The sequence below is a fragment of the Esox lucius genome, chromosome 1, assembly GCF_011004845.1.
Source record: "Esox lucius isolate fEsoLuc1 chromosome 1, fEsoLuc1.pri, whole genome shotgun sequence".
Classification (NCBI taxonomy): Eukaryota; Metazoa; Chordata; class Actinopteri; order Esociformes; family Esocidae; genus Esox; species Esox lucius.
In genome coordinates, this window is record NC_047569.1 from 12,093,541 (window position 1) to 12,104,329 (window position 10,789).

Here is a 10,789-nt window from a genome sequence, read left to right on the forward strand (position 1 = left end):
AGAAATGTATTTATTATTCCAATTGGACTCTTAATATCTCACCCCGCACAGCCAGAAGAGGACTGGACACCCCTCTGAGCCTGGGTCCTCTCTAGGTTTCTTCCTAAAATTTGGCCTTCTCAGGGAGTTTTTCCTAGCCACTGAAATCCAACACTACTGTTGTTTGCTACTTGGGGTTTAAGGCAGGGTGTCTCTGTAAAGCACTTTGTGACAACTGCTGTTGTAAAAAGGGCTTTATAAATAAATTTGATTGATTGATTGAAATATGAGGAAAGCCCCAAGAAGGAGGCAAACCCGCACCAAGTGTATTGGCAGGCAGTGACAATACCCATGAACCAAGCAAGCTACAGGATTCTGTACTGTTAGGGAAAATATAGAATCAAGGCAAAGCACGAGATTCCCCAGCAAAATTCAGAAATCTCAGGCAGCAGAACCGAGAACTGAATGAACAAGGGATGACAGAGACAGAAATAGAAATGCACGAATAGAGCTGGTGATAACCTTGGGTACAAAGGATGGATTAGGTCTCAGGACCCTAAGACCTCTCTGATAGCCAGGCAGCCCGTAGACATTGAGAGCGCGCAGAGATCACTCACTCGCTTAGCAGGGAGAGCAACTTAAGAGAACACTGTAGCTAGGGCTCGAATGGGGGTTCACAGAGAGCGCCCAGCACCTCGGTGATCGGGTGCCACCAGGATGACCCGAAGCCCTGATCCGAGCCAGCAGACGCGCTATGCAGCGCTGCAGGGGAAATGTGTAAAGGACACCCCGAGGCCAGGTGTGGTGCGCGAACGCGTCCACTCCCAGAGGGGTGCGATCCGTCTGGGACAGAGAGAACAACAGGCGACAGTGTGTGATCTGTCTAGGTCCACCCGGGCTTCCCCACACCTCTGCCAGATGAGGGAGACGATGTCTGTGTGGAGACGCCACTCGTGATGAAGGTCTCCCCGAGACATGTCCGTGCCCACATTCAGACAGGCCGGAATGTGAGTCGCAGTCAGGGAGCGGAGGCGGGCATGCGCCCACAGCCAAAGACGTGTCGCCGACCGGTGGAGAGCAGGAGACCTGATCCCCCTTGGCGACCGATGTACAGTGGGGAGAACAAGCATGTAGAAGTCTGTAATGTTTATCATAGGTGCTTTTTTCACTCCGTTTTGATCCTTTTTTCTTTTGCTACACTCATCCCGGGATGAGCAAGGGCGGCACGATGGGGAGAACAACACACAGCATCACAACAAATCCATGAAAAATGTGTGGCAAAGAAGTCTTCCCTGGGGGTTGGGCGGGTGCTAAGCCCGGAATGTATTGTGATCCTAGCAACGCCTCTGGTCAAGGATATCGTTTTCATTTTGTTTCACTAAAAATGAATTACTGTGATACCTTTGATGAATTACATAGGAATTCAATCATCTTCATGGTTCTATAATTTTTTTTATTTTTAATAATAAAATGTATTATTCAGACATATGTTTCATATTTTGTTTATCTCCTAAAAAAAGGAATGTAATTAATAAGATTGCAATATCTGTGTTTAGAGGTAAAGACAGATTTTGTAGCTCTACATGTGATCAGCTATGTCATCAACTTTACACTTCATTCTCATTGTTGAGTTCATTCACAGGGAGCGGTATCCTTTACCTGGGGGTATCACACATTAATAGTGATTTGTGTTTGCCTGGGTACTCTTTGGCCACCTGGCTGCCGCAATTATTACACTTCTTGATCGAAATAATTTGAGCCACATCACAATTATTTTAATAGACAATATTTTGATTTCAAAATCATGTTTACAATCTGAATAACGGATTTTATATTTACTGTATACCTGAATTTATTAATACATTCTCATCTAGTTCATTTAAATCATAATATACTGTCCCACTTTGCCAAACAAAATGTCCCACTCAAAAAAAGAATAGCCCACATATAAGGATTATTTCTTAAAAACACAGGCAATAATATTTTCATTCGTTTATTAGGCCCTACAAATGTACTAGGCTAAATGAAAATTACACAACACTTAAATAAAAAAAATTAATCCATTAGAATTTAGTTTCCATTTCCGTCTCATTTTGATTATGTACAAGGTAAAATAAGAGACACTGTCAACCAGTTTGTTACGATCAAAGGATATCGGCATTAATAGCCTTACAAATGCCTAAAAGTACAGTTGCTTGATAAATAAAGGAAAGGATGATTTACTGCAATGGCATCGTTAGGCCTGGGTGTCCGAGGCTATAGCCCTGGATCTTATATGAATAGCCCCGGATCTCAAATTGACCAAAAGAATATAGCCCTTGATCTATTCATCTATAATTCCGATAGTGCATTATGACAATATAGACGTGTAGGCCGCTAGCGTGTACTTCGAAATTTTCCACATGTACATGTACATTCAAAACCCTGTGGGTGGGTGGGCTAAGCCACGAATGTATTGTGATCCTAGTGACGCCTCTGATTTACGGGTGATCAAGCCGCTATCACTGTGCCGCATTCATGGACTCCACTATTAAGCACACCTGTTCCTGATCACATCGCCCAGGACTTCCCATCATTATGCACACCAAGGCCTCATTACTAGGCCTACAGCTAAGCAAAACTGTGCACCAGGGTTTACGTTAACCGGCAAAAGCTTTCGGTATCAAGTTAATTCTGCCGGATGAAAATATCAACCGCCAAAATGTCCAGTGGGAAATATGCCAAAATAATAATTAAATAGATTAATACCATATTAAATAGCCTAATATTGGGTGACCTGTATGATCTGTTGTCAAGAAAACAGAGAGCCACCACTCACTCTCAAAATAAGACATTACTGAGTCATGTGACTAAGCTCCAGCATACACATATGCAAGAATCAAAAGCAGCACATTCCGGCACCAGCTCCAGCATACGAGCCCCAAATGTCCAAGGTGAAGAAGACACAACTGGACATTTGAAACTTGTGCTGGAAAGGTTAACTTGAGTTATATTTGAGATACCTGAGGGGTATACTACGAAGGGAGTTCAACCAACACAGATTTAACTTGGGGTTTCAAGAAAAGTCAGGGTTGACAAACTCTGCCTAAAGTGGTGTTAAACGGTACTACAAAGATGATTTAGATGTTTGTTAGTTGACTTGTGTTAACTTACTGGCGTTTGTGCACGTTCGCATAAAAGGGGCACGTTCGGCAACGCAAGCTGAGTTTTTGCACAATGGCTCTTGCTCCATCTTCTTTCCCAGAGGAATGCACGTTTATATAAAAAGGATATATAATTTTTTTTAAACACATTTTTATATAAAAATACTTGTTGGCAGCCTATTGCCAACAGAGTAAATTCATGAGAGTAGTGTTTTTGTCGTATGTTCTCTATTTTGGCTTACAGACTTATTTGCAGTATAATTGAAATGTAAGGACAAGTAAAATAGTGTATCTAAATACACTATTAAGATAATTATGTTATGGCCTACACATGGGCTACATCTCTGAACTTGACACATTACTCACTGTTATTTAAGATCTGCTCCATAAAACACCTAAGTTGTAGGACTACCTGTATGAATTTAATGATCAAATACCTAAACATTAATGCTGTGAAATGACTTCCTATTCACATAGGCCTATCATGTTCTCCCAGGGGTGCTGTAAGGAGGATATGCATACAGTCAATCGCACCAATCACCCTTGGGGATCCTGTGGGGATTTTTTTTTTCTGTATTTAGCCCAGCCTATGCATATCAAAAGTAATCTATGCAAATTTTTTGCGATTGCATAAAAAGCATATTTGATCTTAAAAACGCTTAAATGGCCAGGGAACACAACAAATGCATCAAGCAGTTAAGTGAGAGCTACCATCTAGTGAACTGCACGGCATAGCCTACAGTATTCTTCCTCAAATGTTCAGCATAACCATTGGCGTCGTTAAGCCTGGGCGTCCGGCTATAGCCACGGATCTCAAATTGACCACAAAAAAAAAGAAATAGCCTCTGATTCATTCATTTATAATTCAGATCGCACATTATGGCAATGTAGATGTGTAGGCCACTAGCGTGTACATTGAAATGTTCCTCATGTACATTCAAAACCATGTACTTTGAAAGCACAACACACTGTTCAACATGAGCGCATTACTTCAGCGAGTGGCATTGGAGACGTCTGGCCCTAGAATCTGGCAAATATACAGAATTCCGGCAGATGAGGATTAATATATTTTATTAGAGAACATCATCGGGGTAAGCTAGAGTTACACAGCCTCTTAACACCCTCCCCCTGCGGAGTGAGCCTCTCACAGTCCGTGCGACAATGTCAATTGGGTCTTCCAAACGTGCCTGCCTTTTTGTGGTAGGAAGGGCAGTGCTAATGTTGGGTAACATCAAGTTCACCATGAAGATAACCTGCTCGGAGCAGTTTAGAAATGCACCGTAAGTTGCCTTGACAGCATACCTCGGGTAAAACGTATTCACCTTTTGTAGTGTGGGTTAATTGGGAAGGTACACGCAACGTCACCAAATTACTCCAGAAGTTACCTCGGTAAGCCAGTTATCTCGCTTCGTAGTACACCCCTCTGGTGTCAGGGACGTATACAGTGTAATTGGATACAAAGACACAAGATGGATAGTCCACAGTGGCAAGCAGTGTCCCATCTCTGCCCTAAGCTTTGTGGGACCTTCTGGTCTGTGACTACATGCATGTCCCTAAAGAGATGACTGCAGGGCCTGTGTGAAGGCCACATGTGTTCTCTGAAACTACCTGCGGAGGTAAAGCTACAGATGGCAAATGGTGACCTACCCAAAGTCACCAGAACAGGTAATAACTATTACCTGCCCAGAGCTTACCACTTCTTATCGCCAACAGGTAAAGTCCCTTGGCATAAAGAGAAATCAGGTAAAACAGCTTTTTAAAAGCCATATTATACAAAGGTAATTCTAAGATCTACCCGCTTTCCGCTGAAAAAAAATATATATATATTTTACACACGTTTTGTTGTGACTGTGCGAGTGCCAAGCGTGCGTAAAAATGTGGCAGTGGAAAGAAAAACAAAACTCAAGAGATGACGGTTCAAAACTTTATACATATATCCTCTTGTCTTTTAGCGATACAAGTAGCGCACCTCACGTTCAGTGTGGCAGAAACATTAATGTGAGGCACAATGGTAAATGAACACAATATATACACAACTAATGAGTGCTGCCATCACTCTCCAGCCGGTGGTTAGTACACCGACAAGGTGGAGTGCCGGATAGAAAGAGTAGCTGCCGTGCCACACAGAGCAGATGTCACAGTACCCCCCACTCCTAGGCGCGGCTCCGGACGCCTCCACCTGCCTGCGCCCCGGGCGACCCCAAGGTCGAGGAGCAGGCCGATCTGGACGGCAAGCGTGGAAGTAAGATGTCAGGGAGGGGTCACAGATGTCCGCTGCTCGAACCCAGCTGCATTCCTCAGGGCCGTACCAGACCCAGTCCACCAGGTACTAGACACGGCTCCACCGTAGCCATGAGTCAAGGATCGACTCCACTTGATACGCCGGACCCCCAGCCCCTGCGGTGCTGGATCCCCACAGTGGACCAGGAACCACCAACCTGAGGAGAGAGGCATGGATGGTGGATGTTGGTATAGGGAAGGGTGTGCTGCAGGGTGTACAACACATCGTTTACCTTCCGAAGGACGCCCAGCCCCTGCAGCGCCTTAGACTGTGCGCACACGGTGCACAACATGACGTAGTGCTGCACCGTCCTCCCCATTCCAGGCCACCAATGCTTCGCTCTGAGCACTTCCAGGGTCGGACTGATGGCCGTATGGCCTGTAGCAGCGGTGGTGTGCACCCAGGTCACCAGCCGCCCCCACGCTCTCCAGGGGATAGAGGGTCTTGTCCGGGGAGCATGTTGCTGGTGCTGGGTCCCATCTCCCTGCCTTCTGAATGTCTGTGTCAATGTCCCAGGAGACGGGACCCATGATGCATGAAGAGGGTAGGATGGGCATGTCTCTGGGTAGGTCAGCCCCCGGTCATGCAGGTGTAGCCGGAGGGGGGGGGGGGTTCCCATGCTGGGAGAGGACTACCCTCACCCCGACCTCGGATGCATCCACCTCGACCTTGAAGGGCTTCTGGATCTGGGGTCTGGATGTTTTAGAAGTGGTGCCGTTATGAACCTACCATTCAGGTCGAGGAACACCATCTCCGCCACGGTGATTGTGCTGAAGTCTCGGATGAACCATTGGTAGAAGCTGGCAAACCTGATGAAGCTCTGTAGTTCTTTGATAGTCTTCTGGACCGGCCATGACCTCCCTGCCTCCACCTTCAGCACTTCCATCCACACGCCCTCTGGAGCAATGTGGTACCCAAGTACCAGGTACTCGAGTACCGGTATTTCCCTGTGATGGAGTTCAGTCCTACTCAGGTGGGATGTTTGCTGGGAGGGCGCCCTCTGGGCTCTCCACCGATGTGGCTCCACACGGGCTGGCCAGGCAGGCTTTCAGGCACCTCGTTGACCATCCCAGAACTTTCCGCTTGCTCCATGCAATGGTGGGGTTGTGCTGTTGGAGCCACGGAAGGCCCTGGATGACAGGGTGTATGGTGGACAGTCTCTCTCGATGGCAGCCGTTGATGGTGAGAGTGATAGGGTGAATCACCCGAGTTTTCTAGCCGGACCCCACAGTATGACCGTCCAGTGCTTGTATGGGCATCGAGGTCCTCAAACGGCACAACGGCAACTGTAGCACAGTAACCAGGGACCGGTCTATGAATCTTCCAGCGTCTCCGGAGTCAATCAGGGCTGTTGTGGGGTGAGAGAAAGAACCACCGGACAGCACAATTGGGTAACAGAAAGGGCTGGCAATGTTGCTTAAATGCAGAGCACCTACTGTGCCCAATTGCTTAGTCTGCGTACTCAACCCTTTTCTGCTCTGCGTCTAGGAAAAGACTTTGGCGTTCTCTCTACTTCGCGGGGAGTCTGGTGATTCACAGCTCCATTGGCCCTTGCTCTGGCTCTACCCAAGAGGGCAGGATATGGGAACGGTGCGGCAGGCGATTTTGGTCCCATCAATAGCAATCGCTTGGTGATTGAAGCAATGAAGTCGTCCAGCGACATGGAACTGCTTACGCATACCTGCTCCATCTCGCTGTCCTAAGAGAAGAAAAAAAAACTCAATCAAATGTATTTATAAAGCCCTTTTTACATCAGCAGTTGTCACAAAGTGCTTTTACAAACCCTAACCCTAACCACAACCAGGAGGACCCTGGACAGGGACAGCAACGAGCCCTTCAAGCCTGGTACTCCGGAGGTGTAGGCCAAGACCTCAAGTTTAAAACAGGGCAGAAGACAGGGACAATTTAGAAAATGCATTCCTTAGATCTACAAGGATTTATAATGGAGAAGGAGAACTGACCCCTTCTCCCCCTGCATGATAATATTGCAGCATAAGACCTTGGGGCTGAGACATGGGGGTCCAGTGACACTGTGGCCCTATCTAGGGAAGGCCCGGACAGGGCCCAACAGGCAGGAAATCAACCCACCCACATTGCCAAGCATCAACTAAAGGGACACCTACCAACCGCAACCACCCTAAATGAGGGCAGAGTATTGTCAGCCGAGTTCAGCCCAACTCAAGAGATGACAGTTCAAAACCTGAAATGTATCCTTTGTCTTTTAGCATTACAAGAAAAGCACCTCACATTCAGTGTGGCAGAAACAATAATCTGTGAGGTGCAATGGCAAATTGACACAATATATACACGACTGATGAGTGAGTGAAAACAGGTACGTCTTCTGGGTGCGCTGCTACCATCACTCTCCAGCTGGTGGTAAGTACACCGGCAAGGTGGAGCGCCGGATAGGAAGAGGACTTTGTATCTTAATATGATAGCATTGTTGTAAAAAGCATTTTACTAATATGGGAATAGATGTATGACACCTCTGGATTTATGAAATAATAGGTCACACCTTTGAAAATATGCTAGCAACATTCAAATGCTAATGTAGGGGCGTCATTCAATGAACAGTGTTATTGAGCATGTTATCAGGTCTTGTCACCATGTGTTTTTAGCCCTGACAACAGTATCACAAACCAGTCTTGGTACCGGTGCCTCAAATGGGTCCATGTTGTTCTTGCCTGAACACACACCTGATTAAGTAAGTATTTAATTGGAATCAGGGTTACAAGTGAAGGGGAAAAACATTACTGTGCACCTCATCCCAGTCATCAACATCAATATTATGCACACATGAACATGGAATTAAAACGTTTTAAAAAAAATTACAGAATAAAAAATGGAAGGAACTACTTGAATGATGTTTATATAAAAACCATGACAAAACAGAAAAAATAACATACAGTATGTAACAATTTCCTAAATCTCCCCTCAGGCCTCACCAGACATCACATTTTGGATGCATTAACCATAAACTGGAACACCTGGTTTAATTAATAGTGTAATTATCAAGCCTAACTGAAGTTAGGTGCCTGCTTTGGGTCATATTAATTGGATCCAGAAAAAAAGAATATGGCAGTAGTGCCTTTTTCTCTCTGATTTATGTAATGAGGGAACAGTGATAAAAAACATAAAAAACACATTTACAAACAATTTGAGTGGACAAACAATTATTTTGTTGCCATCTTCTCTTATTGAATGTTTACTTGTATTTGCCTATATTTCTTAACCAATATCTGTTTTATTTCCTCATTTCTTAGACAGTATATTAGAGGATTGATCATTGGAGGAAATAGGCTATATAACATAATAATAACAATACGTAAATCAGTGTTGAATGTAATGCCTATACTACTGAACAGATAAAAAAGACATCTTGGTATATAATAGAGGGCAATGATGATCAGCTGCCCACTGCAGGTAGAAAGGGTTTTGATTCGGCCTTGGGTGCTCGCAATCTTAAGCACTGCAATGATAATTGAACAGTAAGAGAATATTATAAATGCAAGAGGTCCAAGTAAAACCACCATTGCGGCAATAAAAGTAGGAAGAAAATAAACGCCCCAGTCAGTGCAAGCAAGTGTTGTCACAGCAATATGATCACAGTAACAATGAAGAATTTTGTTTGAGGCACAGAAAGGAAGTGGATAGGCCCTAATAACCATAGAAAGACAGGAAGGGTGAGCAAGCACCCATGCAGTGACATTTAGTATATGAACAGTGGATTTCTTGATAATCATTGTGTATCTGAGTGGGTAACAGATTGCCACATATCTGTCTAAAGCCATTATTAACAGGATGAAGCTATTTAAGCTTCCACAATAGTGTACTAAGTACATTTGGAAAAAACAACCAAAAAAGGTCATTACACCTGCCTGAAACCAATACTTGGCAATAATCTTAGGTAAAGTGATGGTACTGAAGATTAGGTCAGACACAACCAGATTCAAATATATAAAGTACATAGGTTTATGAAGAATGTTATGAGTTGCAAACAAGATAAGAACAACAATATTTCCAATCAAAGTGCAAAAATAAACAATGAATAACACAGCTGAGACAAGGCCGTAGACCTCTGGCTGAAGTCCAGGGAAACCAACAATGACAAAGTCCTTCACAAAACTCTGGTTTCCCGCAGACATGGTAAATGTTGACTTTTTTGGAACCAATCTGGAAAAGTATTAACATTTAGTGTTACTGTAAATTATCCACCATTACATCATACAGTACGCTTAGTGTTTTTTTATTAATGTGTTTTCCACTAAGAGAACATAACATTGCTTTTTATTTTGTAGTGTGGGCCATATGTGTATACTCAATGTAGTTACTAAACAAAGCTATAATATATGTAAACAGTTTAAAGGCAGACATTAAACAATGTCTTAACAAATGAAATTATTAACGTAGTACCATTATCACTAACCATTCATGTGTGACAAAACAAACCAAATCAATGTTGTTAGAATGAAGATGTCCTTACCTACATTACAAATAACTCAAATGTAAGTACAAACAAACTTCTTAAGAAGTTCTTCATGGATGATCTGTACTGTATGCTCTCAATTTATGTAGTAGTGATCAAATCCTTGTTAATGACCGTCTATTCGAAGGTAAACTAACAAGGGAAAAAAAGAGCAAGTTAACATTTGCATACAGTCCAAACAGAATAACAGATGATGCAATCTTCATTTCTTATTCCTCTTTTCTTCCCTTACAGAGAGAATCAGCATGCGTTAATTGACTACAGTTCAACACCACTGTGTCACTGAAGCTAATCAATATACTTGGAGAAGAGTCTTTGAACTTGATTGTATTTCCTCTATAGTGTGTGGTAAATCCATTTGTTGCTAGGTGTAACCTTATGCAGGCAAAATTCCATGATTCCATTATTCATGAAAAATTCAAGCCCAGTCTTACCCAAACTGATCAACTGAAGCTCGACATTAGGCTGGTCCAATGTCAAAGTAATATAGAGCCCAAACCATCCATAGCTGTTTATCTAACATTGCAGAGACCACCACGAGCAAAGTGAGGGCAAGAGAGAGGGACATTTGTCTTGTTTAACTGAAAAGGGGCAAACTTGACTATGATCAAAATCTGTTGTGGATTTGTGGATTATATAACATCCATCTGTTTGTCTAAAATCAGATAGCTGCTTCTGTTGTCTGTGTTGTGTTTGTGTGAGCTCCAAAAATCCTCATGCAACCACCGACATTACCTAAACTCTCAGATAAAGCTGTATCAGTTTTGCTATGTTGTAATAATGGTTCGAATAAAAGTTTCAATACAAATGGATTATCTATGATTTCTGATAATGTGTTCAGCATTGTTTATTCTTTAAAACAAATGTTATTTAATAACAGGGTTACTTTATTCGGTCACA

At 43.4% G+C, this 10,789-nt stretch overlaps 1 protein-coding gene across 1 annotated transcript; it reads right to left on the bottom strand.

Annotated features, from left to right (window-relative positions):
- Window positions 1-634: 634 nt before the first annotated feature.
- On the bottom strand, window positions 635-9,931 carry LOC105031654 (olfactory receptor 1-like). Its single transcript, XM_013135682.3, has 4 exons — window positions 9,887-9,931; window positions 8,601-9,576; window positions 2,871-2,976; window positions 635-741 (listed from the first exon to the last, which is right to left on the bottom strand). The coding sequence occupies exons 2-4, from the start codon at window positions 9,546-9,548 to the stop codon at window positions 635-637; spliced, it is 1,161 nt and encodes a 386-aa protein (XP_012991136.2). The 5' UTR covers window positions 9,549-9,576; window positions 9,887-9,931.
- Window positions 9,932-10,789: the final 858 nt, after the last annotated feature.